At 36.7% G+C, this 21,954-nt stretch overlaps 1 protein-coding gene across 1 annotated transcript in view; it reads left to right on the top strand.

Moving 5' to 3' along the window:
- The window catches only part of Sumf1 (sulfatase modifying factor 1), a 318,026-nt gene extending 299,923 nt beyond the window's left edge, over positions 1 to 18,103 (top strand). Inside the window, exon 9 of the mRNA XM_074044285.1 lies at positions 15,405 to 18,103. Within this exon, the coding sequence (XP_073900386.1) occupies positions 15,405 to 15,425 (21 nt within the window). The 3' untranslated portion in view covers positions 15,426 to 18,103. The remainder of the gene's footprint in view (positions 1 to 15,404) is intronic.
- The last annotated feature ends 3,851 nt before the right edge of the window (positions 18,104 to 21,954 follow it).

Raw genomic sequence — 21,954 nt, 5'->3', positions numbered from 1 at the left:
ATAGCAACAACACAAGCAGACCATGAACTGAAACCATGATCCAAATAAACCTTTCCTCGCTTTAAGTTGTTTTCTTGGGTATTTGTCACAGCAACAAAAGGTCTGACTAATACAGTGTTATGAAATGCAAGCAATAGTTTACATTAATTAGTGCCACTCAGTGGCTTGGCCAGAGATAACAGTTGAGTAAGCATTATAAAAATTATATGAACACTTGCATGCTTTCTTTTATGACACTGGCCATTTCTTGTAAAGCATCTTTCTGTAATTGTGGAAAATCACACCTAGAATATAAAGGTACTTTCCTTCCGTGGGAATTCTAGACTCATTTCCTCTTACTTTTGTCCTAAGGGTTTGTACTACAGATCACATGGGGATGTGAGAGATGGAGAATATAAAAGCCTTGATTCTGTCACTGAGAGCTTGGCATGAAACCCCACTCACTCAAAAAACTTAATGTCCTTCCCCAAAGTGAGTAATTTTCTTTTTATTCATTGGTAGTATCTGTCCTAGATCAAAAAGTTCAAGGTGTAACAAGGAAAACTTGATCTTGAATTTAGGTATTTGGTTCCTCAATTTAAGTGTGAAATGTCTCCTGGTTTTCACCCAAGAAATTAAGCTTTTAAAATTTTCACCAAGACTCAACAGATGAAGTTGGATCTGGGGAAGAAAGTCCATTCAGTACTTTTTGATATTAGCTTTTGTAGAGGTGCTAATCTTTATTTTTTTCACTCATTTATGTAACATACTTTGTAAATACTCATATCCCAAATGTCCAAAGGTAACTTAGAGAAGGAAGATATGCTTTTATTACTTTAGCTTTTGGGGAGGCATTGGGATCTGTGGAGTAACTTTCAGTGGTTTGTTCCCATCCTCCTATCCCAAATAAAGGTCATGATGACCTTTTTTCTTGATTCTGATCAAGGAGTGGTGGTAGATCTTAATTATCCCACTCAAAAAGAGACTGAATTTTTATTGTTATTTTTAGAGTGGTGCATCTTCCAAACAAACCTTTAGTGTTTTCCTTACTATTTGGCCATCTTTTAACGTTACTAGTTTAAACATTCTCTTTTTAATCAGTTTTACTGAATACAACTTCTCAATCAGTGATAAGGACCAGCAGGTAGTAAATGAGTGTGGGGGAAGAAGACTAGATTCTGCTGCATACATTAGGTTTTTTTTCTGCAGTACTGGAATTTGATCCCAGGGTTTCTCACTTGCTTGGCAGGTGCTCTACCACTTGAGCCATGCCTCCAGTCCTTGCCACATACATTAGAAATTGTAACTGTTTAGTCAGATAAGTATTCAATTACTGTTTGATTGATCAACAGTTAAGATCAAACCAGATTTTTTGGACTAATAAGCACCATAATAACCTTGAAATTACTTAATTTTGTTGGTAAATGTCTGTAGTTTTTAGTGCACAGATTGCTCACCCTTTTTTAGATAGTGGGGTTTAAGTTTCTCCAGCTGTTTCTAAAATCATGCTGATTACAGCCTTCTGCTCCCTGTTCCATTCCACATCCAGCCCCTAATTTAACTTTTTTTTATTCAAAGAAACTCCAGACTAGCTAAGATGTCGTCATGAAGGGCTTTAACTTGATGTGGGTCCCATTAATCTTTATGTTGGTCACTTCATGTTGGTCATGAAGCACAGCCAAGTTATTTTTTTGTTGTTGTTCCTTTTGCTCTTTGTTCCAAGCACAATTTAAAGGAAAATCATGTAGAAAAAAAAATCATATGTTGAAAAGAGTTACAGTAGAAGGTGCTGAAGACAATGCAGCACCTTCTAGTGCCTCTTTTCTTTTCTTTTTAACAATTTCTTTCCACTTTTTCAGTAACCATTAGCAGTTTAATCTACTCTTGACATATGGTAGCATTTTGTTTTTATTGGAAGGGGCCACCTACACTAAATAATGCTAGGGTATATTTATACTTTAACAACAGATTAACAACAGATAGCTTAATTGGTTATGCCTCTCAGGATTTGCACAGATGTATGTGTGAACAGAAACATGCCCTTGGTCCTAGAAAAGTTTCGTTCCATTTATCAGGCATATTTTTTGTGTCTGGCATTCTAGTTCCATTTGCAAGTTTCCTTAGTAGAATGGCTCTTTGCCTGTCTGAAATGCATTCTGATTTGTTTTTACTAGGTTTATTTGACAGAGTCTAAGGAAAGTTTGAACTAGAATTAACTGTAGAATAGATATATTTGTCTCAAATTAGAAATAAAAAATTAAATGAGGGGTAATAATCACATGCATCTGCTTAGAACAGCTTCTGTTTTCTTTTTTGTTTGTGCTTTTCCTGCCATTTACCTAATATATTTATTTCCATCATAGTACCTGTGCCACTTTGTGACCTACTTTTCCCTTAACATTATTATACACATACACATACTCCAGGATTTCTTGCCAATAAATTTTAATGTTTGAATAATAACCTAGGCCAATAGATTTCAGTCTTTTGCCTGTGCCCCACACTAAGAACCACATTTTATGTTGTACACCTATATAGTCTACAGACACTCAATGAACACCTACTAAGAGCTATGCAGGATAGTATTATGGGAAAAGTCAGAAGCCCTGGATATCAGCCTCAACTTTGTCATTTGTCTATTCTTTGGTTAGTTCTATGAACCTCAGTGATACCTGCTTTTCTCAGATGTTATGAGTAGTAAATAAAATCACAAACCATTGAAAAAATGTTAGTTATTATTTTATTATTATTGCCTCTAGTCCTAAAGATAATTCTGTGCACAGCTCTCTGAAGTGAAACTCTCTTCCCAATTCAGTCACTTAGGGCATCAGAGAGAAAATCTGGCAAATCATAGCCTGTGGACAACATATTCCATGTTGACAGAACAAGAGTGACTCTCAACTCGGACTTTAGTGACACCAGAGGCAGTAACTTCTCCTGCTTGTCCCTAAAGCTCTTTTGTTTCCTCCACTGGGGTACTGATCTAAGGGCTGACAGAGAATGAAGTTGAACAAATGATGCAAACAGAAAACAAATGAAAACCCACAATGCTCTCTAGGTAATGTTGACCTTCCTTCCAAATTGGTTGGGGGCACAGGAGTTTTTTTTCTTTTCCATTTGTCCTAACATCATCACATCCTGGAAAAATATAGTTTATTTACCTGATGGTGTAGCTTTATTATTAGGACCCTAATAAATATGGCTCATGTTTACCTAGAGTGAATTTTAATTTATTTCACTGCCTGGAGTTATTGAGGGTTTCTGATGCAAGTTTGACATCTATAGTTAATTGAAAAATAGATTTTTTTTTGCCTTAAATCAGGGAACCTTTTTTGGGAGGAAAAATTAATTTTAAGAGTTCAAGTACAGTCAATTCCCCATTTTTCCTCTGGCTGACTAGTTGTAGATTATTTAGCATCTATTTTTCCCCACCTTGTGCATATTTCCTGTTATTTGTTTATTAGTGACTTTGTTCTGTTTACACTGGATAAGATGATTTTTACAAAGTGTTATGTTTAAAACTGTTACAATTTCTTATTTATTATTCGATAAAAAGTGGAATTGTAGTGGAGATGGAGACTTAGCCTATTATATGGCATTAGTGAAATGAGGTAATTATTACAAAGTGCCTGGTTTAGGGCCTGATGAAGATATATTTTCAAACATTAGCTGAAAACATTAGCTGCAAACAGAAATATCTTCATTTTACCTTTATTCTTTTATCTTTTAGGGAAGATGCGTATTTCCTAATGATTACTGTTAAAATTACATTTTGAGGCCCAGAGCATAGCACCTTAAAATCAAGATTTCTAAACTTTTCTTCCTTTGGGTCCAGCAATGCCGCTAGAATCCTGGAGCAGTTTTCTTGAGGAGAGTTATGCCAGGGGGTTCACTGAAGTATTGTTGTTGAAGTGAAATGTCAGTCAGTAGAAAAACAAGTAAAGAAAACACAATGTTCATGTGGTGGATTACTGTGTAACCATTAAAAGAAATAAAATAGATGTGCATATGTCAACATGAATAGAACTCCAAAACATAATCCAAAGTGAAAAGTCTTATATACAAGCTATAGCAATAGTAATTTATCAATTATTAAATATAACACATAAATTTTTATAATTGTATGATGGGTAATAATTTTCTTGAGCTTGGATACATGTATGAGTGTATATATGAAGAATAAAAATACTTTGTAAGAGTGCAAATTAAATTCACAATAGAGATTTCTTTGTCCTAGGAGAGGGCTAGTGGGACAGAACTGAAGTATGGAGACTTCAATTTTTTCTGCATTATTTTACTTCTTTTTACATTTAAGTAAAAGTCACAGTATCATAAAAACTTCCAGCTCTCTTTAACAATGTCCCTATGCTGTCAGTGTTACCATGTTCCTGATTGCCTAGACCCAGAAATCTTAGAATGATTTTTTATGTTATTCTATCTTTTTAACCTATGTCAGTCTTTCACCTAGTTGTGTTACATCTTACAAAATGTACCTCAGATTTGGACCTTTTCTTATGTTGTTCATATTACTGTTCCAATTTACAAACTTATCACCCACAGGATCCCTGCAAGAAAAGGATGGCACACTTAAGTTGTGTAATTGGGGAAGTTTAATGAAGAGAATCCTTTTTAAGAAAATGCATTCATTACAGTATTATACACTATATTGTAGCATACACTGTACTGTATCATACACTATACACTCTAGTCACCATACTGTGCACCCAATCTCAAAAATGTATTCCTCCTTCTAATTGAAACTGTTTCCTTTGACAAACATCTCTCAGTTGATCAACAGTTCTCCCTTCTCTTTTCCCCACTAGTCTCTGGTAACCACCATTCCACCTTCTTCTTCTTAGACTTTAACTCTTTTAGATTCTAGGTATAAGACAGATCATGTGGAATTTGTCTTTCTGTGCTTGGAGTATTTTACTTAGATTAATATCCTCCAGATTCATCCATAGTCTCACAAATGAAAGGGTACCTTTTTTTTTCTAAAGCTGAATAATATTCCATTATGTATAAGTACCACATTTCTTTATGAATTTATGCATTCATGGATTCTTAGTTTGTTTCCATATCTGAGCTACTGTGAAGAGCTGCAGTAAAAATGGGAGTGTAAGGCTAATGGTGGTGGATGCCTAAAATGTTGACAAATTTGGGAGGCTATGGCAGGAGGCTCATGAATTCTGTGCTATGTAGGAAGTTCCAGGCTGGCCTGGACTACATAGTGAGACCTTGTCTCAAAACAAAACAAAACAAAACAAAGCAAAACAAGAAAATGGAGTGCAGGTTTCTTCTTGGAATATTGATGTCAGTTCCTTTGGATATACACATAGAGGTGGGATTGCTAGATCATATGGTGTAAGACAGCTCTGTATACAATCAAGCATAGAAAAAGAATCAAGGATCAAGGCATGGGTGATATAGAAAGAGAATACACAGAGAAAGGAGGGGGGAAGAAGAGAAAGAAGAAGAAGAAAAAAGAGGAAGAAGGAGGAGGAGGAGGAGAACAAGAAGAAGAAAGGAGAAGAAGAGGAGGGAGAGAAAGGAGAAGAAAGGAGAGGGGGAGAAGGAGGGAAGGGGAGGGGAGAAGAGAGAAGCAGATGGCCAGACACTTACCTTAGTCTTGGTAGAGGACATTAACTTGTAAGCCTGCAGGGAGGTGACTGGAGAATGCAGATCAGGACCTTCTTTTCTGATTGCCTGTCTATGCTTTGCACTGGATCATGTCAATGGAAAGTCAAAAGCAGGAGCGTTGCTGCAGATCCTACCGGTCACCTACTGGGACACAGAACAGAATGAAGAATAATGGAAATATCCAGCCTCCTCTCTCATCTCCCTATGTCTAGACAAAAACTTTGGTTAACAAAAGTAAACTTTGCTGTCAGGTAAACTCTGTGTTACCACTATAATGAAAAATATATGAGGGAATTGGAGACTGTTTCTACTTTTCCACAGTTTCCAAGCACCAGCAGTTGATTCTTACATCAGCGGATTCTTACTTCAGTTGTTTCTTCAATTTATGTGATTTGGAGCAAGTTGCTTAGCAAGTGCAATATTTTTACCTGTAGAGTAGACATAATTGTAGTGGTTTGACTAAGGATTAGGTTACATCCCTTATGTTCAAGCCCCTAGTGCAGAGCCTGACAGATAATAAGTGTACCCATTAAATGTTAGTTTTTATTCTCTATTGTTTAGAAAATGATTCTCCAAGCCCAAGAAAGTCAAGTTGTAATTATTGTAATATTCAAGTCATAAGTCACTAATTATTAATGGCAAATACACGAAGTGAGACAGAGTGTCAAGGAACATTTTAGAACTTGAATCCTCTTTCCTTTTTGCTTATCCAATTACCCTCTTTATTCAAGTTCCCTAACAAAATTACCTTATTTTCACAAAGTCTTCTGTGAGTTCTGCAGCCCCACAGACCTTACTCTTTATTCCTTCCTAAGGTCAAACACTAGATTGTGTGGTTATAGATCACCTTTAAGGGGCTTTTTTAAAGAGTAATCTTTTTGAAAAAATTCTTAGAAGTGCCTGTGAACCCACCCATTTTCTCTTCTGTGCCTTCCTTCATTTTTCCTTGCCTTCCTTCCTTTGTCCCACCCTTCTCTTAGCTCCCTCCTTCCTCCCTTCGCCCTACTGAACCACAGTACTTTTTAAAGGACCTGTCAGGCCCTGTGCTAACGGTGCAGGGGTAGACATGGATGTAAAGCACAGTATTCTGCCTTGTGGAGCTTAAGGTATCGGTGGGAGATAGTGCAACAAATAGATAAACCATCATCATAATTATCCCATTATTAGTATTAATTTAATGCTATATGATATAGAACATAGTAAGTACTAACTAGAAAAACATAGTTGAAGTCCTCTGCATATTTGGACCTTAGTAATGTTAGCTTTGAAGAAGGGGCAAAACCTCAACAAATAAAACTTTGATAAATGGCTAGAAATTAAGGTTAAAGAACTTAATGAGTTACCTCATTTTACCCTCACTCCTGGCTATCAAGGAGTGGAACATAGAGTTGAAGGAAGGTTGGATTCTTCCATTACTGCTGCTGAGTTTCAAGAATATATGTGGCAGTAAAGTTATCCTAGAGGATCTTGTGTTCTGGTTAAGGGTTTCTTGGATGCCTCTTCGGCACAGACCTGCTTATTATAGCTTTCCAGATAAATGTCTTCTAGTATTAAACTATTTCTAACAATGCTGCTTGATGTTGCTTACAAGCTTCTGGTCTTTCAAAATCAGGTTTGAAGTGAAAAGCTGACAGTAGTAGAAGTCTTTGTATAGATTTAATGACATTAAGAAGCAACCCAGAAATGATTACATGCAAGTCACATTTTAAGTAGAACTCACATTTTCAGTAAAACTCACATTTTCTACTTTTCTCTGGAAAAAAACTTGATATCAAAGCTCTGTGTATTCAAAAGGATGGGAGGGAATTCATGTGGTTATGCACTAAAAATTAATGATATGATTATAGCTAGAAAATAATTAACCAGATCTCTACTTTCAAATGGAAACAGAGAACACAGGAGGAAACAATGATTGACTTCAGATAAATAAGCACCTTGAGGCCTTCCTGAATAATAATATATATAATATACAACATAAAATATGTATGCAACAGTGCCTGAAGAAAGAGGAGACACTGTGCTATCATCCATCTTTTATTGAGTAATTGAATTGATAATGCTTATTGGTGAGATTCATGGCTGTATGGAGTATCTGACATGTATTTATGGTTTATGAAGTGTTTGATATGTGTTGGTCATTGTTCAGTGCTATAAATGTAATACCATTTAGTTAATTACTGACACAATACAACTTTAGGTGGAACCTAGTTGAGGAATGAGGACAAGCGAAGAACATAAGCAACTCTTTTGAAAAGTTAGGCTGTGAATGAAAGAAGAGAAAAGAGATGGTAGAAGAAGGAAGTTGGAGACAGAATTGTGTAAAATATTCTTTCTTCTACTTTTCACCTGTGCAAACACATTTGACTCAACCACTATCTAAAGAGTCAGTAAAGGATTTTATGTTCATGTATTTGCTTCCAGGGCAGTAGACCATCTTTATCCAGCTGACTCCATCTTTTCCTCAAATCAGAAAAATGTGGGCTTGGAGAATTCCTAATGGAATTGTGAGAGAGAGCTGTAGAGGCTAAGTTGTTCCTAGGAACCTTGAATCAGTGGAGTCTGAGAGAAGTCATCTTCATTCTTGTTTTTTTGTTCTATAGTGACTGGGTAGTGTTTTAAACTCAGTAGGTCATCAGCAAATACAAAAAAAAATAACAAAAACATATACAGGGTATTTACTGTGTGTCAGATGGCTGGCAAAAGTTTTATTCACACTATTTCATTTTATTTTCACAACATAATACACTATGAAGTATATAATATTACTATTTCATACACTACGAGGTATATCATGTTATTATGTTCATTTTAAAGATGAGGAAATTTAATCCCAGAGAAGAAAAATAACTTTCCCCAGTTTATATTAATACTAAAATCAAATCTAGTTTGGCTCCCACATACTAGTCAAAATCTCCACTTCAACCCTCCCACTACCTTTTATAGTAACTCATTGGGGAGGGAGTGGGAACATATACAGTAAGAAAGGCATGACTTACAGTCTCCAACTACCTGTTACCATCTAACTCCTGATTTGGAAGCAGAGAAGATTCTATTAAGTCACTGTTGCCCAGGTACTCTTATCAGGGCAGATGCTGATCTCTTCTTGTGCCATCTCATGACTCCTAGAGAAGTGACTTGATTTGGTTTTGCCAAGGACTGCAATGGCCCAAGTCTGCTTCATCCTCACCAATGAGTTTTAAAAAAATCAATTTTCTCAGGTTCTAGTACATCAGATGTGAAGTGAATGCTACAAATCTGCTTAATGAGTCTTGAATGTGAGCACTGTATTGGCATATTTAAGACAAATTGCAATTGTCAGAAGTTCCTTTGTGGTTTCCTCTCAGGCCTGTGAATGGAGGTAAGTTAACTCCATTTTTCTGGCAGTTTCAATCTTTAATATATTTTTTCCCTTGGTTTGAAACTATGAAGGATGAATTATCTAGCAAATGCCTTTTGGCAGATGGAGGAAGCATCCCCAAAGTCTCAGTTAAATCCTGTACCAATATATAACTAGCACCATCATGCAATTTTCAAGGACAAAGAATACTGTGCATAAAAATAGGATATTTATCATAGAAAAATAGTATACATTAAGAGACCCAGAAAGCTTTCTAAAGAGACAGCTTTCTTTGCTTTTGAGATCAATCAATCATTACCACACAAAGGGCATTTCTGGTGTTAAGAGAAAGAAGAATTTGTGATAAATATTTTAAAGAATCCTCTCTGAAATAAAATGGAAGGTAAAAAAGGAAAACTTAGTATGTGGGTGTGGATACTTATGGGAGGGAGGAGGGTGAATAGAGAAATGAAGGTAAGGGAATCCAGTTGATGGACTTCATATACATATACAAAATAGAATGATGAAACCTCTTGCAATTGCTTTAAATGGGTCAGGGAAAGGGCTGATGAGGAGGGAGATGGTGGGGGCAGTCTAACCAATGTACTATGTAAACCTATTCAAAATTGTCATGATGAATCCCCCTGTAGAACAGATATTTGCTAATAAAAAGGAAAAACAAAACAAAACAAAAAATAATAAAATAACAACAAAAAAGTAAACTTGGGTGGAGTAAACAAATTATTTTTCAGACACTGCCACATTTTAATATGTAATGTTGTATGTTCATATATATTGATGGCCTAAAATACATATGTATGCTGGTCCTTAATCAACCTTAGTAGAGACATCAATTGACTTAGAAGTGAATGTGCTTCTATGTGTTTGGTATGTTTTATAATTCTGATGCTGCAATACCTCAGTACCTGCAACAAGCAATGCAGAGGACTGCAGGTTCCATCTAATCTCCCCCACAGAGTTATTTTAATGTCCACTTCTCAGGGAATTTCAGCATTGAAGATGAAAGTGGTATGAGGCCATTTTAGAGAAAAGAAATTTTTTAGTCTCAATCTTGAGGTGAGGATAAATTATCTTCCTAGGGGATTTTGGCAGTGGCATTGTTTTCAAAGGCAAGAGGCCAGAAAAAGCCTAAAAAAATCACAGCCATTGTTTATGACAGCAGTCACGGTGTTGATCAGATTAAGCAAGACCAGCAGGCTGCATTTTGAGTGAGTCCTGAGAATTCTTAGGTGCCTGTCTGTCTTTGTGAATGCTGCACCAGCTCCTGGTCCTTGGCTGTTGTCAATCTGATGGATAGCAGGAGCTAAAGCCCTAGGTGCAAGGACAGCTGGAGGTAGGAAGGGTAACACTATTGAGAGAATTCTGGTTAACCTCAAGCTGTGCCTTCTTGAATGGGGTTCACAGAGGTTTGAGGATCCATGGGGTAGATGTTGCACAGTTTCATGGCAAGTCAATTTTATCAGAAGATTTGCAGTGAAAACCATCTTTCTTCATATTAAAAAGAACAACACATGCATTGTGAATTAAAAGGCACAAATTGCATGAACTTTTAATATAAATTCAGTGATTTTAAAGCAATAATAAACTTGTAGTAGGAAGATTCAGGCTGCCTCCCCTATCTGTATACTAGTAAACAGGTAAAAATTCTATTCTGCTTTTATGAGTTCTGCACTGACATTTTTGAACAATTGGATATATCCATTATGAATCTGGAAGGTAGTAAGGGCTTCTTATTAATTAAACCAGAAGCTTTAAACTGAAAATCGAAGTTGAAGATTGTCAGTCTACAGGCAGAATCTTAGACACAGGCCAACTTTAATCAACAATGTTTAGTTTGGTCTATGCTATGTTAATTTTTTTAATTACCCGCTAGTGTTTATAAATCAAATTCTTCCTAATGATCTAGTTTCTCTTTAATAAAAGATGGTGAAGATTTGGCAATACTAAGCCTGTTCTCTTGCATGGCCGCACTTAACTAAAGCTAAAGAGTTCCATTCATATAATGTGCTTCTCGCTTACCCCAGCATCAACCCAGCCTACTTCCCTCACCACGTTCCTGATTGATTTCGGTAGACATTTCCATTTGTGATCCTTACTTCAGGTAAGATACCATCAGTTCTTATTTTTGTAGGTGTGCCTTCCTGATGACTATGGCTGTCATAGAAATCTATTAAGAGATCTAGATTCTTCTGTATTTTGAGGTCCAGTCCTTCCTTAAGTGACTTTAACTGTATACAACAATTTTGGTATGCGAGAGAAAGTGTGGAGAACCTGACTGCTTGTCAGCTATAGAGTTGGAGAAAGACTCTGATAAATAATTAGGGTTCTTGGGTTACAATTCTAACTGCACTTACTGTACCTTCTCAAGCATGATGACTTAGTTGGTGATACTCAGTGTCCTCCTGTGATTTGGGTGTTGTCTCATCTGCCTTGTCCATCTCACAAACTTATTGAGAAGCTCAGATGCAATAATGTAAATGGGTAGCTTAGAAGATCAAACTTTACAAATTTAAAAACATCACGTTTCTATGAAATTCTAAATTGGTGAGTGGGCTATGGGTAACGAATTCTCTACATTGTGACCAGTATAACCCCTTATACAGTTAAGTGCTTAGTGTTTGTATTTACTTGTGTTTATGTAGTTTCCATTTTTAAAGACTGAGGGGAAAATTCAGTTACAGTAAAATGTATCTTTATTGGCTGAGTTGGGCCTTAAAATGAAAAAAGAGTATTCTGCTATCCGTTGTTCAATGAATACCAGAGTTATCTACCACTAGCTCCAAGTAAAAGAAATAATAAAGTTATATAAAATGTGTTTGATTTTTATGGGCTTGGAGGTCACTGGGATCCAGCTTTATATTCATTATTTGCAAACACCATTTTTCTTTCATGCACTATGGATTTGTGAGGGTCTTTTTCCTTTCAGGCAGTTAGAAATATGAATTTGTTTTATATTGATCTGCTTATGGTAGTTGGTATAACAGCATCTTTTAGCAGACACACAGCTGGTCATGTCTCATTTTCCCTTTTATAAAAGTTTTACTGTTTCTCAGTGGCCAAAAATATTGGTGTTTCTCCTTGAACAATTCTGAACAAGTGTTTGATGTTTTCTGGCTTAGCTCTTAAATCTTGTGTGGTATGAATTACAAAAGAAAGAAGAGACATTAGGGATTCTCTCATCAATCTCATTCTTCAGAGCTTTCAAAAGAAAACTTTGAAAGGCACTAGATTTTCTGTAGTTATGGAGGTTTCTGGGATTTACATCCACAGGGATGGGTTGGACAATAACCCTTTTCAACAAGGAAGCAGAACACTATTTGTTCTGTTACTTACAGTGTCCCATGTTCAGAATTTTTAAAGTCATTCTAGAGTTTGAGATGTAGAGTTTGGGACCATGGATACATTACAGCCTCTAAAAAAGTCATTTATTTTTTAATTCAATGACTATTTTTGGGGTATAAGTAGAGTTTATTAAAAGTTGGGGAAGGAAATTATATGGAGGTAATTACAAAAGGGGAAATGGTGGGACCATGTGGAAGCTGGAAGCAGAGCTCAATGACTGTTTATTTGAAGGTGCCAAGAAATTGCTGAGACTTGAATTTTAGGTAGATTTACCTGATATAAATACTTTCAAATTACATGGTAGGTGGCACAATTGTCCTAGACTCTCATTTAGAAATACCTCATTAATGAACACTATCCAGTTCAATATACTTACATTTTTATAATATCACTGCCAATGGCCACAAGGTTCTGTGTTTCTTGCAAGTGTGTTCTGTAGAATACTAGTTCCTTGAGTACTTTCTCAAAGTCAGATTCAGTGGTGAAGTGAATGCTATCATGGTTTAGAGTCAGTTATATGTTGGTCTCTCATTGAACCTAGTTCTCAATTCTCGCTTGTGATATTTGGTGCCCAGAAGTAAATAGATGACATTAGAGCCAAGAAGAGCAGTGCTATTGCATTCCTAGCTGTAGATAATATATTACCAACTTCACTGTTCAGGACTCATTAACATTGAGTGTGAGCACAGGCTGATACCCCTTCACTGTGACCAAGGCAACCACGTCATCTATTGTCTAAACTGAGATACTTTATAGAGAGAATGGAGGTGATATAAATAATTATTCTTGACAAAAGGCATAATTGTCAGACTGTGTTGGGTAAATTGGTGTGTACAGTCATCCTAAGTTTAGTGAGCTTACTTGAACTTCAAAGCCTTACATCAAACTTTTCCATAATGATTTTTCTGGTTCCCTCAATTGGAAGTATTTTCTCACTACACTAAAATCCCTCTTTTATTAAATGTATCATTTAGTTACATGTATCATTTAGTTAAATGTATCTTAATAGTTACTTAGGTCATTCCATATCTCTATTAGGCTCCAAGTTCACATCTCTGTTTACACCATCTTTCTTATCTCCAGTACCTATTCATATCAACCTGTCATGTAAGTACCAGTAAATATTATTATATGAGTGAGTGAATGGATGGATGAATAAATGAACTTAAAACTGAAAGTCTGGTAGCCTTCTTGACTGTTATAATTTTTTGCCTTTTAAAATAAGTGTTCTACACTAAGCTAGTTCACCATATCATATATCCTTCATAAACTTCATGTCCTCTAGGCACTTTTGAGTCTGTTTCTTAGTTATTTTCTATATCAGGTCTATTCTGCTTTCTTTGGATTTGTATCATCTTTATTCCCACCATCAAAATCCAGCTCTAGGGCATTACTGTGTTATTCTTTGATGTATGCTAAAGTCTAATAGCTAGTTACTCTGTTTTGAAATTTTCTTTCAATTCCCATTTTGAACACATACCTGCCTAATCTACTTAAAACAGAATTTCAGTATTTTTTCATCTATTTTAGAAGTAAGAATTCTTTCAAGCAGTCCATAGGCTGGAAGTCAAAGTCCTTCAACTGGCATTTAAAGTTCTTTTACTAAGTACAATTTACAGATTCAATCTTGCCTTTAAATTTTTTTTATTCTTCTTTGGTGGAATCAGTAATCATCATCTTACTCCTTTTCCTACAATAGCAAGTTCAAATCTAGTTCTTTCTTAATTCTCCAGCCTTGCCCCCTGGCATTTTTCCATATTCTGTACTCCATGTATCACTAAACTATTTGCAATTCTTAGATCATTTTTTAAATATCCAAATCATTACATGTCATATTTATTCTGTCTAGAGAACTTCTTTCTTTTAGTGCTTATATATTCTTACTCATTGTTTTAAACTTATCATAATCATTATCATGTCAGTCCTGGGGATTGAACTCAGGGCATTTTACTTGCTAGGCAGGTACTCTACCATTTAAGCCATGCCTTCAGCCCTTTTTTGCTTTCAGTTATTTTTCAAATAGGGTCTCCCTTTATGCTGGGGCTGGCCTAGACATTGATCCTCTTCTGTATGATTCCTCCATAAATGGGATTACAGGTGCTTGCCGCTATGCTCACTTTTTTTGGTTGAGATAGGGTCTCCTGAAGTTTTCGCCCAGGCTGGCCTCCAACTGCAGTCCTTCCTATCTCTGCCTCTCAAGTAACTAGGATTACAGGCTTGAACCACTGTACCCAGCCCATTATCATTGCCATCTTTGTGATTTTTTTACCCCTTCATCCCTTCCTACCCCCAATCGCTATTGGATACTGGCTCTCTGTATTTCTGGTACAACATTTATCACAGTTAATTAATGACTAGTCTGCTTATTTTTCAGATTGAAAATTTCTTGAGGTCAGGGACTTAGTTTTACTTTGTTTGCATTTCTTGGGCCTAAAAGTGATTAATATACAATAATCTCTCAACAAATACTAATTGATAGTGTTACCAGTTATCACATTTATTAAAAACTTATTTGTTAGGTATCACTCTATTCAATTTCACTTGATTTAATCATAACGATCAGCTTCTTAAGGTAGAAATCCTTCGTATGTCCATCTTATAAGCAAGGGCTCTCAGAGGGTAGAGTGGTTCAATAACTTCCTCAAGGATGTACAGCTACAAATGGACAGAACCAGGATCAGAAACCAAGCTACCAAACTGCAAAGTTCATACTTTTAAGCATTGCACATATTAATTCATATCTATCTCGAAACTTTGGCATATTCATGGAAGAATTTGGAAAATGTAAGCCAAAATCTACTTCCTGACCATTTCCTCCAGGACTATATCAGCCTTACTTTATTATATGTGCATTTATTCAGCCATATGTGTCATAAAGTTCAGTGCATTAGCACAAATCGCTTGATGTAAATAATTTTTCTAATCAAATTTTTTGTCTCTCTAGACCTAAAATGTGTTCCTTCTTTAAATGACGCTCTCCCCACACCCCTCATACATGCTTTTACTAGCATTCTGGACAGTTACTAGAACTTTATTAAAAATACTATTGATTTCATATTGAATGTTCTTGTTTTTCCCTATACAGGTCTCTATAGATTGGAGGTAGGCTGGGAATCTGACCTGGTTAACAAATTGGAAAACTCATCCTTGTGAAATTGTCTCTGCTAAGGAAGAGGTTACCTTCCTTTGTTTCTCCAACAAAGAGAGAATACAAAGCAAATAGACCTGACACCTCAAAATAATGGTATCATCAATGACATAGACACTTGGTATAGAAAAGATCCTTTGAAGTCATGAAGTTTATCATCCTCAAGAAACAGAGAAAGAAACTGAAGGTGATCTGTGATGTTACTTGCCATACTAAAACCCTCCCACATTAAAGCAGAGCGGATGGAGAGCTGGCTACTTCAGGATGGAAAGGGGCATCTGTGAATGAAAGTGTAAAAAGCCAAAGGCAAATACTATGCACTTAAGAATGTCTCAGAACTTAATTCTGGTTCTATGAGAGATTGCCTTTTGGATACCACTGGGTTTCAAAAGAGAGTTTGGCAGTGAGCCATGGAGCAGGACAAACAGCCAACCAGCCCTGAGAGAGAATTAAAAAAAATTGATTATTCATAGTTGGCTTATAGACTACATCAGGCCTCAGAGATGTAGCAGATCAGGTACCAGGGGAGGCATTAATTTATCCCCTCACTCTTTGCTGACTTAGCTTTTAGGGAGAAGAGGTAATAACAGGATATCTAAGTCACTAAATGTATTGCAGCTGTCTGTGATTGGAGAACGGAGGTAGAGGAATGTGTGTATTCAAGAATTACTTCCTGGTCTTCTGAAGATGTTCTTTTGTCTAAAAAATTGCATGCTCAAAAATACTATTGAAATGAAATTGGAGCATTCAGAATAAAACGTGTGTTTTGAACAAGGCTTTGAGATTTATATCTTTGTGAGTAAATGATGGCCCCCCTCGAAGGGCTTCTCACATAACCATTGTTTCTAGTGAATGTGTTGCACACACTGGTCCTGACAAGAATGGCAGAATGTTTTGTTTGTTTGTATTTTAGGGTCTAGTACATGCTGGTTAATTTCAGTACAAATGAATTTTTGTTCAAATGGAGAAGGCTTTTATCCTCTTTGAAATTGTTGTAAAGGTTGCAATAAGTTCCTTGTCAACAGTCTAATACCTAATAATGGTTTCAATTAATATCCAACTTGGACATAAAGAAGTTTTCTGAAAGAAGATGTAGTCCAAAGGCAGAAAGCTGCAATGGATTTTAAAAGTGCATTAATTTCCCAGCCACACAGATGCACATACACTTTCATGCACAGGTGCACATTTACACAGCTTTTAAGATCACATATCCAATTTAATATTTATTGAGCCATTATCATATTCAAGACATTAAACTACATGTTAGGAGAAGTAAAAGGAGCTTGCATTTTTAGAGAAGATACTACACTATACAGAATTGCAAATTATTCATTAATTCATTCACCTAACAACTATTAGTAGAACACTGTGCAAGTGCTGGGGATGCATGATGAACAAAATCCTACACAGTCGCCAGGCTTCTGGAGTTCACAGTTTATGGATTTTAGAGTTTCAAATAAAATGAATACATAAATGTATAACTATGGCTGAGATAATGTCTTGGAAGGAACCAGTCTCAGACTGCAGTGGTGGTCAGGCAGTAAAAGTAACTTTGTAGCTGAAACTGAAGAACAAACCCAAGGTGAAATGTATCTTAAGGAAGATACTAACAAACTATTATGTAGTCAAGGAGTAGAGAAATTGGTTTGGGGAGATCAGAAAAACTTTGGTAGCAGACAGTGACTGGAGTCTTGAAGAATGAGTTATGAGTTAAACCGTTTAGGGAATTTAGAGTCTGCTATTTCAGTTAATGATTAACTCATCATCCTTCCTTTGTTCTGCAATTCGTTCAGTTTTTCATTCAGTGATTTATTTATTTACTCATAAATCTTGAAGTTCTTATAATATGTTAGGCTTTGTGATAGAAAAGCATTGAGGAATAGAAAAAGAACAAAAAGAATTCATATTCTACAGAGTAAGACAGATCCTAAAACAACGTACTACATTTTTCCTGTACCATTTAAGTGTTAGCCAATTGCTTACTACTTACTAGTCTAATAGACCAAATTGTTTTTCTTATTTCTCATCACCATTCTTCTTTTGATCTCCTAGATAAGCAGATTTACAAGGCAGAGCTATACATCCTGGAATGTTGCCAATAGTTGAGAGCTACAAGTAATTGTTTACTAATCACAGGGAAAGTACAAATTTTTGGAAAATTTACTTTGCAAATCAGAGAAGATTGCAGTTTGTCCCTATAGGAATGCCATCTTCAGGTTCTTGTGTTCCTACTTCTTACGTATTTTTTGAGTAGGAACAAAAAAATGGAATTTCAGGAAATTCAAGGGAGTACTGCACATAATTTGCAGTTTGTGTGTCTACAATGTGGGTCGTGGACATAGAGCTGTGTGACAGATGCATGTTCTTTGTCAGATATAACTGATTGACAGCCACTTGTGAGTTGTGAGCCCCTTGAGAGCACAGTGCTTCACTTACAAATAAATGTTTCTTTTTCTTTTGTTAATTTACACATTTGTTCATTCATTGTAGCCACTTTAATTCATTTGACAAGTTTTTTTTGTTTTGTTTTGTTTTCCTCTATGCCTATCTCCAGTTTTAGAGAGCTCATGCATGTCATGACAGTGGGGAATCTGATAAGGATGGCCAATTAAAGACTTGATCTTATCAAACTTTCTTCAGTAAGGGAGGAACTATGTGCATTTTTGTGTCAGGTTCCATCCTAGCTGCAGGAGACAGCCACACCAGTCTTCATGGAATCTACATTTTACTTTGGCAGATACAAAATTTTTTTAAATGAGTAAATGAAATTTTAAATGACTAGTGATAATTATTATAGGAAAAAATACAGTAGGAAGTAAGTGGGAAGTGGTGATGTTGGTGGTGCTTAAAGTTATAGATGGATGGCCCTAGAAATCCTTGCTGAGAAGGTGATATTTGCATAAAGACCTATAGGAAATAAATATATATCCTAGTTGTTCAGACAGTTTTTGTTGGGTGAATAAATACTGTTTTGATGTGAGGTAGACCTTGAAGGAAAAGGAAATCAGAATATAATTTTTGCTTATTTCCTAAGGTCAAATGTTAATTTCATGGCATTGTAAAAAAGTAGATTGAACCTACCTGAGTATGGGGAATGCAAGAGGTGGGAAGAAAGAATGGTCTGGCACAGGCTTTAGGAAGGAAATGATGGAAGTAAATGCAGGTGTTCAGGGAGAACACTCACCTAATATGAGTTGGGAGGGTATCTTGAACCTCATCTTCTCAGTAGGAGCCAACCTGTAAAGACTCACTGATTGATCAGTCCTACGCAGGCCATTCTTTCCTCCCTCTTGATCTTACTTCTGCTTAGGAAAAATAGCTTTATACCTTCTTAGAATCACATAGGCTTGTGTGTTTTTTTTTTGTTTTTTGTTTTTCAAGACAAGCTCTCAATCATTAATTTCCCTTCAGAAACTTTTTCAGGCTGTTAACAAAAATAAATTATCAGTAATTGCTAGTAACAGCTGATTTGTCTGGGATTATCACTGAAGTATAAAATGTAATTTAGAATCTCATTATGATTATTATTCCATTTCATTCACTAAATATGGTGATCTTCTAATTTAAAAAGTTAAGATGTTTATTAGATAGATGTTAAAATGGTGCTGGTATAATTTTCATTATCTTTTTCTAGATTATTTTCCATTTGCTTATATAATATTTTGTTTTATTGGATTTGGGGGATGGGTTGGGGAAATACCATTTTCCTCCTGCTTTCTATGAAGCCAGGCATTTAAAAAACTTGTAAAACTAAAATAGTGTTATTATTCTATTTCCTTTTGAGAAAAATATATTTTTCACAAAATTTTTTATTAAAGTTAACAGATAATAGGTTAATTATTTTTAAATGAATTGATAACTGTTTAATTTTTTCACCAACTTTATTTATTTGTAACACTGAACTTTGAACTCAGGGCCTCACATTTGCTATGCAGGCATTCTACTACTAGAGCCACTCTGCTTTTCTTCAACTTTAATTGCTAATACAGTAAATATCAACAGATGCAATGTTGAACAAGAGCTCTTTTGGAGTCCTCAGTAATTTTTAAGAGTACTCAGTCCATGAAGTTTGAGAACGGTTAATTAGAGATCAAACATGTGGACACTGAATAACTGACTGCCTGTGACCAAGTATTAGGTGACTAAACCCAAGATATGTACTTGTGAATTAGGAATGGTTACCTGCCCTATCTTACAGAACTATTTTGAGATGTGACTGAAGGAAGGCATGGAGGGAGCAGAACATGGTGCCTAGTAGCATTCAGTGAATGATCTGAATTATAATTAGCCCAGCTCCACATCAGTGAGATCAGAAGGCTAAGGCAATCAGATAAAGTGCCTTTTCTGAGGTCATATAGAATGTCTGTGCTGGATGTTGTCTTCTGACAATGGCTTTCTAGTAACTTCATCAGTCATTGGCTCCAGGGTTGCTCAGAACAATAAAATCATCAAGTTATGATTTCTCTGTGGAAATTAAGAAAAAATAGGAGAGATCCAAGATGGTAGATAGGATAGGGAATCAGAATTCCTGAGGTTCATGATTTCAGAAACCACTTCAAGATATGGGAGCTACATTTGGATTATTCTGATTCTTTTTAGCCAACCTAATAACCACCAACACATAGGGTACACATAAAATCCAAGGACTGACCTTTAAAACAGCTTTTAATTGCACCTAACATCTGGGGAAATTGGCATGGGGCATGTCTGCCCTGGGAAAACCCCCTTGGGCATTTCTCCCTTTTTTCTTTCTTTCTTTCTTTCTTTCTTTCTTTCTTTCTTTCTTTCTTTCTTTCTTTCTTTCTTTTTTAATTTTTTCACAAAAAGCAGAAGATAGGGTATCAAACAGAACTGAACCCTGTGACATACTGCATGCCTAATTCGTGGAAAGCCTACCTATACCCTGCCAGATTAATACCAGGGCCAGTAAGTGTCTGCCTTGAGAAAAACTGCCTGCCATTTCTCCCAGTTTCAAAGCTGCCTGCATAAATCTGCAGACCCAACAGATGAATATCACACACCACACACGCTCCCCCTGCCCCTGGAGAACATAATCCAGCACAGCTCGTAAGCAGGTTGCACTCCCCTCCCCTCCCAAAACAAAACTGAAGAAGGTAGACAGTGAATTGTAATCTATCACTGACAGTGGGGTGGGTTGGAACACTGAACCAGCCTTGGAGAATGGGATGGGGCAAGGAGCTGAACTCTCAGCAAGTGGAGGTGGGAAAAGGAACAAAGGCTGAGAGTGGGGTTGGAAATAAGCCAACCTTCCAGAGTGGGGGCATGGCAGATTCTGAGCTAATCTTGTGGGACTGAGGGTGGTGCACAAAACTGAATTGCCCCACCTTGCTGGAGAGGAGCTGACCAGCCAGAGGTGCAGCTGCAGCCTGGCAAAAACAACAGATCAGACCACCTTGCACAAATTGGTAGTGAGCTACCACAGGTCCCAAATGCAACCTACCCTGTGGATAGAAGGAACCAAATACTGCTCACAAGCCAGCCTTCTGGTGTGACCATTTTAGAGCTCTGGCTTCTAACAGACAGCCATAAGACCAAGAAAAGCAGGATAGGGTGGGGGGGGGGAACCCTCCAGCTGACCTCCCCCCAAAGCTGTATGAAAAGAGGGGCAGTACCCTTCCCTACATAACCCAGGATACCAACTTTGAGAAGAGACAGGGACACTGAGTAACCCCCAGTCATAAGCATGAATACTAGAATTGGACACCAAAGGAGTAAGTCCAGAACTTTTGTTGAACTGACCATAATTTTTGTTTCTTTTTCTTAGTTTCCCCCCCTTTTTATTTAGTATTTTTGATTTTACTATTACTATTCTCTTATCTCTATTCTTACCCACTTCACTTTCTCTCCTTTCTTGTACTACCATCCATTGTTCTCCCCTGAACCATTCTTGCTGCCCCTTTTCACCCACTCTCTCCCCCTGACTTCAACTCCCCCTTCTCACCTTCCTCTACCTGTCACCTCATTACTCCTCCTCCCTCAACATATACCACCCACTGATTAGCCTATTGTACCAACCATACACCACCCTATCCCTCTGCAATCCCTGACACAAGCACCCTCCACTACCGCAGTGAAATGACACCCAAACACATACAAGGGTCCCACAACCCTGTAGTCCCCACACCTCTTCCCCCATTAATTCCACCCCTTTTTCTGCCCCCTCTTTTACTGCCACCTTTTTAAATTACCCAAGTTTCCATCTCTAGCCAAACAACCATTAGCCCCTAAATCCCACTGTTTATAGATATTATAACCAAGGGCTACTCTATGTAATATGTAAAAAACTGGTCTGGCATTGAACTTGTGAATTTTTTATTACCAATTTGCACTTTCAGGCAAAGGATAGAAATAGCACCTCAACCTAGCTTATGACTAAGCCAGACACAATACAATAATTAAATCAAGTGAAAGAAAACAGGCAACTAAAACCACTACCTAGCCAATCAAGAACATGGGAGCACAGCAC

Source organism: Castor canadensis, chromosome 10 (assembly GCF_047511655.1).
Source record: "Castor canadensis chromosome 10, mCasCan1.hap1v2, whole genome shotgun sequence".
In the NCBI taxonomy this organism is placed as follows: domain Eukaryota; kingdom Metazoa; phylum Chordata; class Mammalia; order Rodentia; family Castoridae; genus Castor; species Castor canadensis.
This window is presented reverse-complemented; position numbering and strand designations above follow the sequence as displayed.